We start from the raw sequence: 18,729 nt of genomic DNA on the forward strand, positions 1-18,729 counted from the left end.
TCAGAACGTCTCATTTTTTGAAGAGCTACTTTTTTAAATTCGCCATTCAGAAATTCAGTATTAATTAGTCATTAATTCAGGTACATGTATTACTGTTTATGTTTTTAAAGACGTATTTTCTGCCACACTATCAAGTTCACCGGAAGTTTGCTCTTATTTTGAAGTCAGTTTAGCAGTAATGCTGGTTTAACTGTGTTCAAAGTGAAGGTTGAAGGAATATAATCTGCAGGGGCTACAGTACCAACAGGCACTTCCGCTCGGAACCTTCAAAATAAAAGCCCTCTTCAGGAATTCATAGTGCTTCAGACGTGAAGACAAAAACTGTGAATATAAAATCTATACTAGTCTGATTGAACGTATAGTTGGTTTATATGCTATGAAATCTATTATTAATCTAGTTTAATAACCTGTATAAAGTAAAAATAAAAAGATTGAAAGAAAGACAATCTATACTTATAACAAGATGAAGAAAACACAACGCACACTTTTTAACTAATTTACTAACTTTAATAAACCCCGCTGAATGTGACTCATGACACACACACACACACGCATACACACACACACACACACACTCACATGATCTATGTTTTATTACAAAGACACGCAGATCAACGCTCACGTTGTTTTAATGCCGTCATCGTCCCAGGTGAGCTTCCGTGAAAACAAAATAATATAAATCAAAGGGGCTGAGTTGGAGGACGCCGGCGCTGGTCGACCCGGTGGACCCCCGAGACGCCGAGGCCCGCGCGTTCGATACCGAGAGGAACTAACGTCGTGCTTTATGAGCGCGCTGTGTTCGTGGTCAACATTCAGACGGGTGGAATGAGGCAAAGAAGCGTGAATATTCATGATGATATTCATTTACACACGACCCCCCCCCCCTCCCCCCTCCCCCACTCCCCATCCTGAACAAAGCATCTCAAAGCCTCTCAAGTACTCTTTTGGTGGTCTCAGGTTCTGGTTCCTCACTGCGGTTCCGAGCTGGACGAGCCCACGACGCCGTGCTGCCGCAGCAGGTTCCTCAGGCTCTGGTTCTTGGACTTCCAGTCTTCCACCTGAGAACAGAAACACAGAAGCACCGAGTTACTTCATGGTGCCTTCAGGCTCTGCTCGGGAACATGTGTACTGACTGAATGGAAACGATAACATGCTCATGGTGTGTTCAGGCTCCGCTCAGTGAACATGAGTACTGACTGAAGGGAAACGATAACATGCTCATGGTGTGTTCAGGCTCCGCTAAGTGAACATGAGTACTGACTGAATGGAAACGATAACATGCTCATGGTGTGTTCAGGCTCCGCTCAGTGAACATGAGTACTGACTGAAGGGAAACGATAACATGCTCATGGTGTGTTCAGGCTCCGCTAAGTGAACATGAGTACTGACTGAATGGAAACGATAACATGCTCATGGTGTGTTCAGGCTCCGCTCAGTGAACATGAGTACTGACTGAAGGGAAACGATAACATGCTCATGGTGTGTTCAGGCTCCGCTAAGTGAACATGAGTACTGACTGAAGGGAAACGATAACATGCTCATGGTGTGTTCAGGCTCCGCTCAGTGAACATGAGTACTGACTGAAGGGAAACGATAACGTTATCATGGTGCGTTCAGGCTCCGCTCAGTGAACATGAGTACTGGCTGAAGGGAAACGATAACGTTCTCATGGTGCGTTCAGGCTCCGCTCAGTGAACATGAGTACTGGCTGAAGGGAAACGATAACGTTCTCATGGTGCGTTCAGGCTCTGCTCAGTGAACATGAGTACTGACTGAAGGGAAACGATAACGTTCTCATGGTGCGTTCAGGCTCTGCTCAGTGAACATGAGTACTGGTCGAAAGGTAAATGATAAATTCTCATGATGCGTTCAGGCTCTGCTCAGTGAATATGAGGACTGGCCGAAGGTAAATTAAAATGTTCTCATGGTGCGTTCAGGCTCCGCTCAGTGAATATGAGTACTAGCCGAAGGTAAATGATAACGTGCTCATGGTGCGTTCAGGTGTAATTAGTGGGAAAGAGGTTCCTACAGAGACGATGACCTCCGCACTTTAAATAACTGAGCGCTTTAATAACCAGACGTACTTGAACGCTCTGATGTCGTTTTACGATATTTTTATTGCAGGTTTTTTTATTATTTTTCTTTAAATTGCATCTTTCTCCTCCTGAACGGTTCATGTTCTCTTTCAAAATAAATCGCCTACTTCCTGTCTGAGCAGCTGGTTGTCGAGCCGCAGCCGGTCCAGGGCGCCGATGTCGTCTCCCAGCTTCCTGTTGCTCTGTCGCAGCTCCTTGATGTACTCGCAGGCTTTGGACAGGATCCCTCCTTTACTCTGAAAATCCAACGACAGGAAGCAGGCTTTTACTCTTTAAAAGAAGTAGACATTAAATTATGAAGAAAATCAAGACAAACAAACTGTATACAATTAAATGAACCAGATACAATTAAATAAAGTTTATACAATTAAATAAACTTTTTAAAAATGTAATCAAGTTTATAAAAATTAAATACTATTTCTAAAATATTGTAAACTTTATCAAATTTAATAAACATTATAAAATTAAATAAAGTTTATAAAAATTAAATACTATTTCTAAAATATTGTAAACTTTATCAAATTTAATAAACATTATAAAATTAAATAAAGTTTATAAAAATTAAACAAACTTTATAAAAAAAATTAATAAAAGTTATAAAAAATAAATAAAGTTTATAAAAATGTAATTAACTTTATAAAAAGTAAATAAACGTTATCAAAATCAAATTAAATAAACTTGTTTATGTTTTGCTCTTAAACAAGTTATTTTCTCTAAGTAATAAATTAATTTCACAGTGACACGTTAAAATAAGACATCAGATATACGTGTAATCATCTGTAAACTCATATCTCATGTTCATAAACTACTTTATTACCTTTAAACAACAAGAAGTATTAAATGTGCGATAAAGAAACAAAGCTCAAGTAGATGTTGAATATTTACTCCGTGGGCGTCTCCCGGGCTGAGGCCCCTCCCCGCGCTGGAGGTGAGGTCAGAGCTCACCTGTCCCGTCTTGGTGTAGTCGATGTTGCAGTCGGGGATGGCCTTCGACAGCTGCACGATCCAGTTGTTGATCTTGTCCCGGCGCCGGCGCTCAACTGTTGCAACAACAACAACAACAACGACATCATCAGCGTGACGTTGATCCAAAGCCGCTGCGATGTGTTGAGGTACAAACAAACCGCTGACCTTCGTTGTGCTGCGCTCGCCGCTTGTCGTCTCTGGAGCCGCGAGGAGCTTCCTGCTTCCTGGAAGACACGACAACAACCAAACGTGAGTCGGCTCCTCCCACTTCCCCGCCCTCCAAAAAAAGAGGCTTTGTTTTGTGTTTTCTGCCCGACGACAACGACGACGAGGTCATTACGCGACGTATGGCTGAGTGCGCGGCGCGATCGTCCTCTGGTTGCAGCCGGTCAGCACTTCCTGCGGTGACATCATCACGTAGAGCTGCCCTGTCGGAAAAAATAAATAAAAAAGCTCACAGTGAAATGACCGCTGGAGACACGGGAGCATCGTGGTCTCCGTGGTCATGTGACCGTGAAGATGTTGTCGCTACTCGCCGTTAGCTCGCCACCCCCCCCTTCCTGCTCGAAGTGTAGCATCAAACAACGGGGGAGTTAGCATGATGTCATCGTTTAGAACATTATGGTCATTTAGAGTCAAGCAGGGCACGCTTTAGGGGCGGGGCTACCGGGTGATTGACAGGTCGACACCAGTTCAGTTTGAGAGCCGTGGGGGACAGAGCAGCTTTGAGCGGAGAGAAACCAGAAGCACCTGCAGACACACTTTCCTCTTTGGACACAACTTTTTTTCCATCTTGTGAGACTGGTCAGTACTTCTACCTCTTTGACTTTTGGTGCTGTTTTGTGAACTTTTTTGTATGTGCCTGTGAGTGACCACTAAAATCCGCCTAAATGTATAAAAGGAGCTGATCGTGGACTACAGGAAGCGGAGAGGAGAGCACACCCCCATCTCCATAGACGGAGTTGCAGTAGAGAGGGTCAGCAGCTTCAAGTTCCTCGGCGTGCACATCTCCGAGGACCTCACATGGACCACGCACACCACTCACGTGGTGAAAAGGGCCCAACAACGCCTGTATTTCCTTAGGCGACTGAGGAAATTCAACATGGCCCCCCGCATCCTCAGAACATTCTACACCAGTACCATCGAGAGTGTTCTGACAGGTTGCATCACCGTCTGGTACGGGAACTGCACCGCCCTGGGCGTAGGGCACTACAGAGGGTGGTGCGGTCGGCACAGTACATCGCTGGTGGTGAGCTTCCCTCCATCCTGGTCATATACACCAAGCGGTGCGTGGCCAGGGCCAAACGGATGATGAAAGACAATAACCACCCCGCCACAAACTGTTCACCCTTCTACCGTCAGGCAGGCGATACCGCAGTATCAAGTGTCGCACAAACAGACTGAGGGACAGCTTCTTCAGTCAGGCCATCAGGCTGCTGAACAAGGACTGAGACCCTCATTAACACTACACACCAGAACATATTCTGTGAATATCTATGGCCATGGTGTATATTTTATTACATTGTTTATATATATATATATTGTATACATATATTGTATGTATATACATATATATATATATATAGTCTCAAAAAAAGTGTATATTTTATTACATTGTTTTATATATATATATTGCCATGATGTATATTCTATTACATTGTTTTATATATATATTGTTAATACTTTCTTCTTTTTTTTGTGTGGATATTGTATAGTTTATTCTCATTCTTATTCTTTTTTTAGTCTGCTACTGCTGTCGGGTGTCTTGCACATAAGAATTTCACGAACCGATTATACTTGTATAAAAGGGGATGTGACAATAAAAACTTGAAACTTGAAACTTGAAACTTGAGAGACGGATACGGCGTCTCCACGTCACGACACCTCGGTGCCAATATGGTCACTTCCTGTTCACTGGGTGCAAAGAAAAGTCAAGATGGCGACGGCCGTCACGCCGACCTCGAGGGGGAGAGCGTCACGGCGTGTGTCCGTGTCTTGGTGGGCGGGGCTTACCGCTGGGCGTGGTCTGTCCCAGCAGCGCGTCGGAGGCCGGCACCGTGGTCACCATGGTGCCGGTGGTGGCGTCGGCGATGGTGGCGGGGTAGTAGGTGTACTGCGTCTCCGCAGCGCCGTCGGCCTCCAAGCCGTCAGGCTGGGAGAACACGGCCTGGCGGCAGAGACACGGTCAACGTCAAATTACTCGTGAAATAACTCGTGAAATAACTCGTGAAATAACTCGTTAACTCAAACTAATAAACAACAAATTATAAATATACTCAATAACTAACGAACAAATTTACATTTTACAAATTTACAAAATGACTCATTCACTCAAACTCAATTACAAATTTACAAATTTGAAAAATGTCAATAATTTACTAAAGTTATCATTAACTTCTAAATTTGTAAATGTCTAATCATTAACTCACTTAAAATGTTAAAATGTACAAAGTCCAAAAATTTAAAAATTTACAAAAATTACAAAATTATCAATTTACAAATGTAGTCATTAACTTAACTCTTTCACTCGTTCACTAACTCGTTAATTAACTAATTTACTCACGAACACATTTAGAAATATACTCATTAGCTCACTCATAAATTTACACATTTCAATTTTCTAAATTCCGATTTTCCAAATTTCTAATTAAAACAATTTACTCATTAACTTGTTAACTCGTTAACTTAATTACTAGTTTACTCGTGAACTCACCGCTCAACAGCTACGAAAGAACTGATTAATCTATCGGGATAATGATGTGATCCAGATACTCGCGTGGATACAAACACTGTAACACATAATATAATATTAATATAAATATTATGTTATAAAGACACGAGTGTTGAATATCGTGGCAAATATTTGATGAGGCTGCTAAATATTTACTAATATGTAGATGTTTTTTCAGACTCTTTTTTTCGAAAGCATCTAAACCTGAAGTGTCCTTCTTTATGAAGTATTGTTTCTTCTTCAGGTGCTCGACCCCCGCGGTCTCTGCTCACCTGCGTGATGCTCTGATTGGCTGCTGGGAACCCGGTGACCAGGCTGACCGCCGCGGCCCCGTCCGGCGGCCCCTCCAGCTGGCCATCGGACACCTGGATCACTCTGTAGGTCACCTGGACACACGGGACACGGGGTTAATAATATATATATATATATATAGTTTTAAAAAAGAAGAGAGAAATTGTTTACAAAATAAATAGTCTTAAAGAATTACATTTTTATAATTTCTTTTAATCGTTTTTAAATGTACAAACACATTTTTAAAAATTAAAATAAAATACAAAATATCTATCAGGGAAAAAAATGTTTTAAATGAAAATGTGTTTAAAAATTAATAAGAATTAAACCGCTGCAACTCACCTGTGGGGAGTCCAGCGCAGCCCAATACAAGATTTAAAGTTATGAACCCCACAGATGTTATGGAATAAGAAGAAGGTGGACTTAATATCACCAACTACGTGACTTCTTCGTCTTATTTAGGGGCTTCGTAATGTTTACGTTTATTAATGTTTTCCATTCTAGATGTATTTTTTTATTCCAGTGTGTGAAATGAGCCGCACGTTTTGCGTGGAGGTGAACACGTACCTGGCCGCCTGCGCCCTCCGTCTTGAAGAGGTACTTGATGGGCTGGTCGCTGTAGGTGGCAGCAGACTGAATGGTGGCGATGGCCGCCGGGTCCTCAGCCGTGGCTGCAGACCCTGAAGGCAGCACCAAGACACGTGAGAGGGGAGATAAGGCTGTTAAAAACATTTACTTTAGTGGTGCGTCAGGGAGAATGGAAACAGGAAAGACTAATTAAAGAAGATAAAATAACAGTTTCGCATATTTAAGACTAATTAAAGAAGATAACATAACAATTATTCACATTTAAGACTTATTAAAGAAGATACAATTCTAGTTTATCACAGTTAAGACTAATTAAAGATAAAATAATAGTTCATCACAGTTAAGACTAATTAAAGAAGATTAAATAATAGTTGTTCACATTCAAGACTAATTAAAGAAGATTAAATAACTGTTGTTCACCTTCCTCGCTGACAGCAACGCTCTCATCTGGTTCTGGGCTTTTCTGTTGGCTGCACACATGGAAACACAAGAGGTTTAACCAGCAGGTTAACCCCTCAGATAACAACTAGCATGGCTCGTTCGTGTCATTATTGTTGTTTAACAATGACGTCACTCTCACCTCTTCATTTCTGGACGAGGAGACCGCCTTCGCTCGCGCCCACAGCCAGCCTGAGGAGCAGGTTCATCGGTTTGACGACAGCAACTACTAAGAGCGGGAAAAACTGATAATATTCACAAATCGATAATAATATCGATCAGCAGCCCTTAAAACGGGAGGGAGGGAGAGAGAGAGAGAGAGAGAGGGGGAGAGAGAGAGCGAGAGGGGCTGCGCGCGAGCTGAGTCAGGGGCGGACGCTTCCGTGGGAGACAGCGGAAACTGTCGCCTAGTGTTTGCCTTCAGAATAAAAGCATCACGTTTAGAGAGAGCCGTTGGCGACCTCATGAACAATGAAAACAGTTATTGTTTTACTTGATATAATTCATACAGGCAGTCTGTTTTTTGTTTTGTACTTTTATGCTCTTTAACTCAAGACATCTGAATGGGAACGTAGGCCCATATTTTACTTTGGCATTCCGCACCGGAAACTGCATATAACACGTTGGCCAGCTTGATGCGGACCTTTCCGCAACTCGGCCCCAGAGGTTTTATTTTTACAGATGTTCAACAAAACTATTTCTCTTTCCGCCGACTCTGTGAGCGCAGTTACCGCCGAAGCAACAGACACACAATATAACATGATATGAAAAGAGCTAAAATATACACAAAGTGGTCAATTATGTTGAATTCATCGCAGTATGAACAAAGATCTACTTACGCCGCAGTGGTCCCTCCCCCGGTATTTGTCAACAGTCGGTGTATAGTCCACTATACGCATGCGCGAGAGGAAAGACATACATCTGATTCTAGGTCAGATTACAACTCAATGGAACTAGATTTCAACGCGAATATCTGACCCACAGTCTGTGGTTGATAATGTCGCATGAGACGTTGATGAAACCCTCGGAATTTTCTTATATTTAACGTGAAAATCCTAAATAAATTAGATATAAATCGTGTGTTACTGTGAATCATTGGTGCTTTTAAAATATATATTCATTTAATATTTATATTTACTGATTTTTTCATGACTTTTGTCAGAAATATACCCGTCTAACCTTTATCTCTCCTGCTTTGTAGTCCTCATCACCAGCCGTATTCACTGTATATTTTCCAAGGAAAACTGTAAAATTCCTTGTATGAACCATTCTCCAAAATAAAAGCAGAATCTTCTGTGCAATGTAAGGCTGTAGTTTCCTGTCATAATTAAATCCCAGCAGCTGATTCTTACAGTGACGTGTTGTTAAGAGGATGAAGGTGAAGTGAGGGTGTTTCCTGTCAGCAGAGCAGACAGCAGCAGCTTTATAAGCTCTACTTCCTGCTGTATAGACGCGCTGGTTTAGCTCAGTGGTTACTTCGACAACTTTTCTCCTTCGAGAAATCCCTGCTCTCTATTCCTCCCCGGGATCGAACCACGGGCGCTGTCCAGTGTTTTTTTTTTTTCTTCAACAAAACCTTCCTCGCTGTCGTTGCATCTGTCTGGGCACGTTTCCTCACCCCCCCCCCCCCCCCATGCGACATTGAAGAGGGTCTCAGCCGAGACATTTAACGCTGTCCAGCGCCTTCAGCAGGCACGTGCACAGACATTTTGGGGGGCAGGTGCTCAATCCAAAAAAAAGGGCACCCAATGCCAAAAAAAAATTCGGACAGAGTTGAAGCATAAGCAGCAATACACCGCTGTCCTCGACCTGCGTCTCCTCTGGCAGCATCAGACCACTAGCTTACATTTTCTTTATGAATAAAGATGAATAATTATATAGCAACAACAGTACAAGCGTTCTGATTGGCTAATGGGTCGTCATGCCAGCCACGTATCGCCCTCCTCGCTGGTCTGATACGGATCAGTATCGCCGTTTTACGTCATTTTCAAAAAGACCGATATTGATAGACATCAACAGCCAAGAGCAGTGGTCCTCAAACTAAGGCCCATGGGCTGAATACGGCCCGCCTCCACATTTGGCCCGGCCCTCTGAACAAGAGAGGCCTTAGGATTTTTTTTTCAGTCTGGCCACGCAAATCCTAGACTAGCCCCTGTTGAATAGAACGGAATAAGAATTCTCTCTCTCTTCTCTCTCTTCTCTCTCTCCCTCTCTCTCTTTTCTCTCTCTCCTCTCTCTCTCTCTCCTCTCTCCCTTTTTTCTCTTTAATTCTCTCTCTCCCTCTCTCTCTCTTCTCTCTTCTGAGCGGGTCTAGGTGAAATTCTCACAAGAACTCAAATAAATGCCCCGACGGATATTAAAACACATTTGGGGGGACTTGATGACAGAGAGAGTAACTTTTATTCTTAAATACGGATGAATACTTTTTTTTTGTCTCGAGCAAAAAGGGCACTTTACTCATCCAGGGCAAAGGGGCTGGTGCTTGAGCACCACTAGGGCTCTATCTGTGCATGTGCCTGGCCTTCAGCATCCAAGGAGCTTTTTGACAACCTTAGTGGACTCCCCAGGGATATGGGTGCAGCCCCCCCAAAAAATTCAGGAGCTTCCTCCTCTCCAGGGGACATGTTGGTCGGGTTTAGGAGTTCCTCAAAGTGCTCTTTCCACTGCCCGACGATGGCCCCCGTCAAGAGTTCGCCAGTCCCCCCCTACTGAGAACATCCTGATCCTCCTTGAGGCCAACCGAAAGTCCTTCTCCAAGGCCTCCCCGAACTCCTCCCATGCCCATGTTTTATAGAAGCATAATTCCTCTGCTGCTTCTGGAGACCCCTGGGCCAACCAGGCACAAAAAGGCCTCCTTCCTCGGCTCGAAGGCTTCCTCAGCCCTGGTGTCCACCACCGGGTTATCGGATTGACGCCACCACGACAGGCACCGATGACCTACTGACCACAGCTCCTATCGTTCTTGTCCACAACAGAAGCTTTGAACACGGTCCACTCGGTTTCCATGTCTCTAAGGTCCCTCGGGTGAGAAGTTCATCCGGAGGTGGGAGTTGAAGACCTCCTGGACCGGGTCCTCCACCAGACGTTCCCAGTTCACTCCACGTTTGGGCTTGCCAGGTCTTTCCAGCCGACTCCCATCTGATCCAACTCACCACCAGGTGGTGATCAGTTGACAGCTCCGCTCTTCACCTGAGTGTCTAAGACATACAGATCAGATGATACGACTAGAAAGTTGATCATTGATCTCCGGCCTCAGGTGTTCTGGTACCAGGTCCAGTTATGAGCCACCTTATGCTCCGGCATGGTGTTCGTTATGGACAAGCCGTGGCTAGCACAGTAGTCCAATAGAAAGACACCAGTCAGGTTCACTCCAGGCAAGCCGTGCCTCCCAATCACCTCCAGGTTTCTCTGTCGTTGCCCACGTGAGCGTTGAAGTGTCCCAGGAGAACTCTGGAGTCATCAGGCGGTCCCTTTCCAAGACCCCTCCTACCGACTTCTATTTGTGGTTTTGGGCTGCGCGGTGGTGTAGTGGCTAGCACTGTCGCCTCACAGCAAGTGGGCCTTAGGTTCAATTCCCGGTCTGGGCGCTCCTTCTGTGTGGAGTTTGCATGTTCTCCCTGTGGCAGCTTGGGTTCCCTCCAGGTTCTCTGGCTACCTCCCAAAGACATGCAGCTCAGGTTAATTGATCTCTAAGTTGCCCGTAGGTGTGAATGTGAGTGTGAATGGTTGTCTGTCTCTCTATATTCCCTGGATGGACAGGCGGCCTGCATTCACCCAATGTCAGCTGGTATTGGCTCCAGCGCCCCCCAACCTTAACGATGAGAAGCAGTATGGATGGATATAGATTAAAGTTGCTTTTTTATTATGCTAACATTATAATGTTGCACAATTTACCGGAATTAATTAATTATAGATTTGTATTTATTATTATTGTTGTTATTTTTACATTTTACAACGGGAAAATGTAAATTGTATTTTGCTTATAAGAAATGATAAGTTAAAGTGTTTAACTGTCGCACATTCTTCATAATATTCACAGGAAGAGCAGATTGTATAATTTAAATACAGATTTAGAGGAAATATAAAAAAACTCATTGACATCAACCGTGCAGCGGCCGAGGTTCGAACCCACGATAGACTGCGAAAAAGACTGTCTGAGAGGTAGACGTAACCACTGAGCTAAAGCCAAGCGACTTACTTCTATTGAGGGAAACCCGCTACTTATCATAAACTCTACATGAGAGGACGCCAGAAGGGAACAATCGACTACTTGCTTTTCAGTCGAGGGTTACAGACCAAGATCAAAACAATCCATATGAGGATCCACTTCGAGACAAAGCAGCAGCATTGTGAGCAGATGCATGAGTCATGGTCATACAGACAGTCTCCTGCTGCAGCCGCTGCACTGGTCTAGCGCACTGGTTACTTCGAGCACTTCTCTTCGGAGGGACTGACTCTGGTTCCTCACCGGGATCGAACCTCGGGCGCTGTCCGGTGTTTTATTTATTTATCCTGAATTAAACCCCAGCAGCTGATTCTTACAGTGACTTCAGAGGATGAAGGTGAAGTGAGGGTGTTTCCTGTAGGCAGAGCAGACAGCAGCAGCTTTATAAGCTCTATTTCCTGTTATTCCGACGCGCTGGTTTAGCTCAGTGGTTACTTCGACAACTTTTCTCCTTCGAGAAATCCCTGCTCTCTATCCCTCCCCGGGATCGAACCACGGGCGCTGTCCAGTGTTTTTTTCTTTTCTTCAACAAAACCTTCCTCGCTGTCGTTGCATCTGTCTGGGCACGTTTCCCCCCCCCCCCCCCCCCCCATGCGACATTGAAGAGGGTCTCAGCCGAGACATTTAACACTGTCCAGCGCCTTCAGCATCCAAGGAGCTTTTTGACAACCTTAGTGGACTCCCCAGGGATATGGGTGCAGCCCCCCCAAAAAATTCAGGAGCTTCCTCCTCTCCAGGGGACATGTTGGTCGGGTTTAGGAGTTCCTCAAAGTGCTCTTTCCACTGCCCGACGATGGCCCCCGTCAAGAGTTCGCCAGTCCCCCCTACTGAGAACATCCTGATCCTCCTTGAGGCCAACCGAAAGTCCTTCTCCAAGGCCTCCCCGAACTCCTCCCATGCCCATGTTTTATCTAAGCATAATTCCTCTGCTTCCTTCTGGAGACCCCTGGGCCAACCAGGCACAAAAAGGCCTCCTTCCTCGGCTCACCAGATTACCTTCTGAAAGTTAAAGTAATCAGTGTAAAAAAAAAGAAGACAAATTATCTCTTTTGTAAACGACTGTTGAACATAGTCTCTCTCAAGCTGCTCTTCTACTGGAATGAAGCATAGCTTGATAACCGCTCCCTCTTCTACTGGAATGAAGCATAACTTGATAACCGCTCCCTCTTCTACTGGAATGAAGCATAACTTGATAACCGCTCCCTCTTCTCTGCTCTCAAACCCACGAGCTCCGCTCTGTCTGTATTTCCTGGTTCCCTCCCCTTCAGGTCTACCTTTGTACAGATGGGTGTCACCAACCCGGTGGTGACACGCTCTGTTCACTGAACCGTCACATGTTGTTCACATCAGAAGTCAAAGCAGAGTCACTTCTGAGGAAGTGAAGCTCTGACAGCCGTTGCTCCTGAGAGGTGAAATGGAGCAGAAAGGAGTTCAGCTGGATCGGGAAACCTTCTCTTGTTCCATCTGTCTGGATCTCCTGAAGGATCCGGTGACTATTCCCTGTGGACACAGCTACTGCATGAACTGTATTAAAGCCCACTGGGAGGAAGAGGAGGGGAAGAAACTCCTCAGCTGCCCTCAGTGTAGGCAGACCTTCACACTGAGGCCTGTCCTGCTGAAGAGCACCATGTTGGCAGCTCTAGTGGAGCAGCTGAAGAAGACTGGACTCCAAGCTGCTCCTGCTGATCACTGCTATGCTGGAGCTGAAGATGTGGCCTGTGATGTCTGCACTGGGAGGAGACTGAAGGCCTTCAAGTCCTGTCTGGTGTGTCTGGCTTCTTACTGTGAGAAACACCTCCAGCCTCATTATGATGCACCGCCGTTAAAGAAACACAAGCTGGTGGAGCCCTCCAACCGGCTCCAGGAGAACATCTGCTCTCGTCATGACGAGGTGATGAAGATGTTCTGCCGTACTGATCAGCAGTGTATCTGCTACCTCTGCTCTTTGGATGAACATGAAGGCCACGACACAGTCACAGCTGCAGCGGAGAGGACCGAGAGGCAGAGAGAGCTGGAGGGGAGTCGACTCAACATCCAGCAGAGGATCCAGGACCGAGAGGAAGACCTGAAGCTGCTCCATCAGGAGGTGGAGGCCCTCAACCTCTCTGCTGATAAAACAGTGGAGGACAGTGAGAAGATCTTCACTGAGCTGATCCGGCTCATGGAGAACAGAAGCTCTGACGTGAAGCAGCAGGTCAGATCCCGGCAGAGAACTGAAGTGAGTCGAGTCCAAGAGCTTCAGGAGAAGCTGGAGCAGGAGATCACTGAGCTGAAGAGGAACGAGGCTGAGCTGAAGCTGCTGTCACACACACAGGATCTCAACCAGTTTCTCCTCCACTACCCCTCACTGTCACCACGCGCTGAGTCTACACACTCGTCCGGCTTCATCATCCGTCCTCTGAGACACTTTGAGGACGTGACGGCGGCTGTTTCAGAAGTCAGAGATGAACTACAGGACGTCCTGAGAGAGAAGTGGACAAACGTCTCACTGACGGTGACTGAAGTGGACGTTTTACTGCCTCAACCAGAGCCTGAGACCAGAGCTGGATTCTTAAGGTATTCATGTGAACTCACTCTGGATCCAAACACAGCAAACACACATCTGTTATTATCTGATGGGGACAGAAGAGCAATATTAATGAGAGAAGATCAGTCTTATTCGAGTCACTCAGAGAGATTCACTGGATGTGTTCAGGTCCTGAGTAGAGAGAGTCTGACTGGACGTTGTTACTGGGAGGTGGAGTGGAGAGGAGGAAGAGGAGTTGTTGTAGCCGTCGCATACAAGAACATCAAGAGAACAGCGAGCGGGGGTGAATCTGGATTTGGATTCAATAACAACTCTTGGGCGTTAAGATGTGTCAACAACAGTTTTACATTTGTTCACAACAAAGTCCAAACTCCCGTCTCTGGTCCTCGGTCCTCCAGATTAGGAGTGTACCTGGATCACAGAGCAGGTATTCTGTCCTTCTACAGCGTCTCTGACACCATGACTCTCCTCCACAGAGTCCAGACCACATTCACTCAGCCTCTCTATGCTGGACTTGCAGTTCATCCTATTTCTTATTCTATTTTTTTTATTGAAAGCAGTGTTGAGTTATGTAAACTAAAATAGACATGTAAATGTAAATGACATGTAATGTAATGTAGACAGAAGTCCTTTGAGGGTTAAACTCTGAGTTTGAACTCTTGGACTCATTTAGTCTCGTGTGTTGCTGACAGCTGACTGTTGGTGTTTCTTCACTGCAGAGATCAGCTGTCAGTCAGACCTTGTGGGCGGTACTTTGACGTCTGGTCCTCATTGTTCTGTAAAGGTCTGAGTAGTTCCTGTAGGTGCCGCTGCTTCCTGTGGTTATCCATGGAGGCTCTCACTGCTCATGATGACGTGTGTTTACCTGAACTGACTTTTCTCTGCGTGAACATTTAAACTTCTCTGAGCTCTAAATGTCTGATGAATATTCATATTGATGTTTTTATTGTTGATTCTTTTCCTCTGCATGTGTCTTAAGAGAGAAGCAGCAGACCTTCATGTCTCTGACGTGTGTTCTCTTTGCGTGTATTTGTGAATAAATCTTTCTTGAAACTTTTTTAAATAATTACTGAATGTTTTCTAAATATTTAATTAACATTTCTTGTATATTTACTAAATATTTCATGAATACTTACTAAATATTTCTTGAATATTTACTAAATATTTCTATAATACTTACTAAATATTTCTTGAATACTTACTAAATATGTACTTAATATTTACAGAATATTTCTTGAATATTTACTAATTATTTCCTGACTGAGTATTACTCAAAGATGTTTGATATTTCGATTAAAAACAACATTTCTATCCCACACATGAAAACATTCATAAAGTCATAAACATATGCTCTTTAACTCCAGATCATATAACGTGTGTTTGTGTTTGCACACTAGGTTTAAATGCACGGTGCAGTCATCAAGTTTTAAAACTTCAACTTTTAGATCCCCGGACTTATAAAAACTAAGAGGTTGTTTAGTCTTTACCTTAAATATATCAACACAGTCATTTTATTTGATCACCGCCCAAAACACGTCGACACAAAACTGCTGACACGCTATTGTGCAATATAATAAGTATTTATTCAAGTATAACCAAAACATTAAACCCACTGCTTGAGCCAGAGGAACAAAGGGAATGGTCATTAACTTCTATCTTTTAAAGTCTAAAGATATTTACAGACTTCATGCGCATGCTGTATTGAAATTGATACAAAAAGTAGTAAAACAGATACAGAGTAATCTTCAGTATAAATAGTATAAATAATATTCCTCTGTATAAATAGCTCCGCCTTCTTTGAGGTTGGTCAGAGATGTTGAGACGGACAACACACACACACACGCACACACAGGCACACACACGCACACACACACACGCACAGGCAACACACACACACGCACAGGCACAGACACGCACAAATGCACACACACACGCGCAGGCACACACACAAACGCACACACACACACACACACAGGCACACACCCACACGCAAACAAACACACACAAGGACACTCACATGCGCGTCCACACACACACACACACAGGCACACACACGCGGTGCGGTGGAAAGAAGCGGGACACGGGGCCGCCCTGAGCTCGGGGGGGAAACGCTTCAGAGGGAAACGGTTGCCGTGGCGACTCTGGAGGAGGCGGGTCAGGCACGGAGGGAACGCGGCGCCGCGGCGTCACTTCTGCAGGATGAACTGGTCGATGAACTCGTTCTGCTCCGACTCCACTTTGGACAAGGCCTCGTACTCGATGCGGTATCTGAGAGGCAACAACAACAACAACAACAACATGAAGCCATTACAATGCCACACGGACACAAACGTTTCCACTTCTTTTGCATGGCGTTGGTGTTGTTTACCCCGAGGTCAGTTTGTGTGTTTATTTGTGTGTTTGTTTGTGTGTGTGTTTGTGTGTGTGTTTGTGTGTGTGTTTGTGTGTGTGTGTTTGTGCGTGTGTTTGTCTGTGTGTGTGTGTTTGTGCGTTTGTGTGTGTGTTTGTTTGTGTGTGTTTGTGTGTGTGTGCGTGTGTTTGTGTGTGTGTTTGTGTGTGTGTGTTTGTGTGTGTGTGCGTGTGTTTGTGTGTGTGTGTGTGTTTGTGTGTGTTGTGTGTGTGTGTGTGTGTTTGTTTGTGTGTTTTGTGTGTTTCTACCTCTCCAGCTGCATCTTCTTCTCCGCTATGAGCGCCTGCAGCTGCTGCTGCTGAGCCTCTCGCTGCTTCTCCACCGACTTCAGCAGGTTTCTGGCTCCGATGGCCTGAAGAGAGCAGAATCGTGATGGATCAGCGGAGCTCTGCTTTCCCGACGGACCCCGAAGCCCACGAGACGAGTCCGGTGACAACGGCTCCTCGCAGAACATCGAGGGCGTCGCCTACCTTCATCTTTTCCGTCTCCGCTTCTTTGGCCAACTCGTCCACCAGCTCAATCAGACCGCCCACGATCTTCTGAAACTGGCCGATTTCTGCAACAACAACAACAAAACGCACGCGTCACCGTCGGTCCTGCTGCTGTTGTCATGGAGACGCAGAACATTCACCGCTTACTGTCCACGAACTCTTTACACTCCTCCTTGAGCTCGGAGGTTTTCTGGCTGACGTCGGGCTCCAGGACCCGCAGCTTGTTGAGCTCATCGAAATAAAAGCCGGCCTCGGCTAACGGGTCTTTAGCCATGGCCGACGGGGCCTGTCGCCACGGGAGACGGAGAGATGGAGGGATGGATAGAGGGATGGAGGGATGGAGGGATGGGGAGAAGAAAGCACAAAACTAAAGCCACTTGTTGATTCGGATGTTTTCCTTCAATAATTGCAGAACAATTCATTCAGTAAAATACTCTTTAATCTAAAAGAGGAATAATTAAATGATTCCACCTTCCATTTAATACACGAGTGACCCTCGATTATTAATGAACACGTCGAGTTAAACTGAGATTAGTTCAGCTGATATTCCAACAGCGGCAAAGCTCGACTAACTGAAGTTTAACGTCTTCATGCAAAGCTTCCCGATTGTTTTACCGATAACTGCAGACAGCATTTTGTACGGTGTTGTTGTTGTTGTTGTTTACAAATCCTTCATAAAAAATAGCATCTATTGAAAAAGAGGACTTTGTGAAGAGCATTCAGACGTGTGGAGAGCAGTGACGTCACCGTTCTGCTGACATGAGTGTGTCGTTATCTGCAGGTACACGATAACACGTGCTTGTTGTTGTTGCTGTTATCTGTGACCTCTGGCCCCTGACGATGAGGTCACCATATGGCAAGAAGAGCCAGCGCAACGTTACACTCTAAAGTATGACACATATCATCTCTGAAAGCCCCATGTTACATATGAACACGAACTGGACCGCGTTGCATTGGTAAAAGGGAATATTTGAACCAAATGTGTCGTAAACCGGTTGGTATTTAACGTAAACCGGTTAATATGTGTCGTAAAATAGCCGCGTTAGCTTACCGTTTTCCGCTACTATTCTCAAAAGCGAACCGGAAAACGAGACACTCGTCACTAATTAGCTTCTTCATATAGTTAACATAATAATTAAACGTATCGCGCTCCGTTCAGGGCATACAACTGGATAGTTATACCTTTTTAACCCGCCGTTAGAGCAGATGACTATGTGGCAAAGGCGAGAGAACCAGAAGCTCCGCCCCCTCCTCCCGCTACCAAGGAAACCAAACGCTGCCGTGCATGCGTGGTGCGAGGTCGCTGACGTTTTGGCTTTTCATAATAGAATAATTAGCAGTGAATATTCACCATATCCGGGTGCTCACTCGTCATTTCTGATAACTAGAACCGAGAAAAGCGGATTATTGAATGTGTGGTGATGTCATCTGCTCAAAATGATTCCAGATTTATTAGGACTTTTATAGGTTTTAATAGTCGTGCCTTTATTTTGAAGGTTAAGCCGGAAATGAGAATCCTTACTGTAACCTAAAAAATAGAACAACAGAACAACTGTTTATAAAACCAATAAAGTAATTTGTTCTCTAATATTTGAGCATGTAGGTCTTCGGGTAGAAGTCTAATTGTCTCTATAATTTAAAGGTGAGTCCCACGTTGTTTTAAAATACATTAATAATTGTAATAATACTTGTGAAATGACATTAAAACATTGTGTTATGTAACCTACTCGAACACACCATAAGATATACGAATATATATACATACATATAAATATAATAGTTAATTTTGTATATACATATGTATACAACATTATATATATATATATATATGTATACAAAATTAACGATGTATAAATGACTTTTTTAAAGTAAATTAATTATTGTCAACATCAAATAGGAACGTAACCTACACGAATTAATACATTAATTTATACATTAATTATAATCACAATAAGAGACAAACAAA

General features: G+C 44.4%; 3 protein-coding genes across 6 annotated transcripts; 1 reads left to right on the forward strand and 2 right to left on the reverse strand.

The window, feature by feature from the left end:
- Positions 1 to 482: 482 nt before the first annotated feature.
- Positions 483 to 8,428, reverse strand: usf1 (upstream transcription factor 1). Of its 3 annotated transcripts, none has more exons than XM_056441816.1 (10): positions 7,253 to 8,428; positions 7,090 to 7,142; positions 6,652 to 6,774; positions 6,066 to 6,179; positions 5,076 to 5,229; positions 3,403 to 3,490; positions 3,228 to 3,286; positions 2,982 to 3,136; positions 2,204 to 2,332; positions 483 to 1,058 (listed from the first exon to the last, which is right to left on the reverse strand). In XM_056441816.1, the coding sequence occupies exons 2-10, from the start codon at positions 7,117 to 7,119 to the stop codon at positions 969 to 971; spliced, it is 942 nt and encodes a 313-aa protein (XP_056297791.1). In that variant the 5' UTR covers positions 7,120 to 7,142; positions 7,253 to 8,428; the 3' UTR covers positions 483 to 968. The 3 variants fall into 3 exon arrangements, with proteins under 3 accessions (XP_056297791.1, XP_056297790.1, XP_056297792.1); XM_056441815.1 differs by having other exon boundaries at positions 6,652 to 6,764; positions 7,093 to 7,142; positions 7,253 to 8,427; XM_056441817.1 differs by having other exon boundaries at positions 3,042 to 3,136; positions 6,652 to 6,764; positions 7,093 to 7,142; positions 7,253 to 8,425.
- A 4,307-nt stretch (positions 8,429 to 12,735) lies between these two features.
- LOC130210337 (tripartite motif-containing protein 16-like) lies at positions 12,736 to 14,919 on the forward strand. Its single transcript, XM_056440475.1, has one exon. The coding sequence runs from the start codon at positions 12,750 to 12,752 to the stop codon at positions 14,445 to 14,447; it is 1,698 nt and encodes a 565-aa protein (XP_056296450.1). The 5' UTR covers positions 12,736 to 12,749; the 3' UTR covers positions 14,448 to 14,919.
- A 504-nt stretch (positions 14,920 to 15,423) lies between these two features.
- ift20 (intraflagellar transport 20 homolog (Chlamydomonas)) lies at positions 15,424 to 18,007 on the reverse strand. Of its 2 annotated transcripts, none has more exons than XM_056440478.1 (5): positions 17,946 to 18,007; positions 16,911 to 17,049; positions 16,743 to 16,828; positions 16,521 to 16,624; positions 15,424 to 16,130 (listed from the first exon to the last, which is right to left on the reverse strand). In XM_056440478.1, the coding sequence occupies exons 2-5, from the start codon at positions 17,035 to 17,037 to the stop codon at positions 16,049 to 16,051; spliced, it is 399 nt and encodes a 132-aa protein (XP_056296453.1). In that variant the 5' UTR covers positions 17,038 to 17,049; positions 17,946 to 18,007; the 3' UTR covers positions 15,424 to 16,048. The 2 variants fall into 2 exon arrangements, with proteins under 2 accessions (XP_056296453.1, XP_056296454.1); XM_056440479.1 differs by lacking the exon at positions 17,946 to 18,007 and adding an exon at positions 17,815 to 17,939.
- Positions 18,008 to 18,729: the final 722 nt, after the last annotated feature.

Source organism: Pseudoliparis swirei, chromosome 20, assembly GCF_029220125.1.
Source record: "Pseudoliparis swirei isolate HS2019 ecotype Mariana Trench chromosome 20, NWPU_hadal_v1, whole genome shotgun sequence".
Lineage (NCBI taxonomy): Eukaryota > Metazoa > Chordata > Actinopteri > Perciformes > Liparidae > Pseudoliparis > Pseudoliparis swirei.

Coding starts and splice junctions, on each gene's coding strand:
- usf1 (XM_056441815.1), bottom strand. Junction 6,765..7,092: donor CGTTGCTGTCAGCGAGGAAG/GTGAACAACAGT, acceptor TGCTGCCTTCAG/GGTCTGCAGCCACGGCTGAG. Junction 3,287..3,402: donor CGCACTCAGCCATACGTCGC/GTAATGACCTCG, acceptor CGTGTCTTCCAG/GAAGCAGGAAGCTCCTCGCG.
- LOC130210337 (XM_056440475.1), top strand. CDS start 12,750: ATGGAGCAGAAAGGAGTTCAGCTGGATCGGGAAACCTTCTCTTGTTCC.
- ift20 (XM_056440478.1), bottom strand. CDS start 17,037: ATGGCTAAAGACCCGTTAGCCGAGGCCGGCTTTTATTTCGATGAGCTC. Junction 16,829..16,910: donor GTGTAAAGAGTTCGTGGACA/GTAAGCGGTGAA, acceptor TTGTTGTTGCAG/AAATCGGCCAGTTTCAGAAG. Junction 16,131..16,520: donor AAGAAGATGCAGCTGGAGAG/GTAGAAACACAC, acceptor GTTGCCTCTCAG/ATACCGCATCGAGTACGAGG.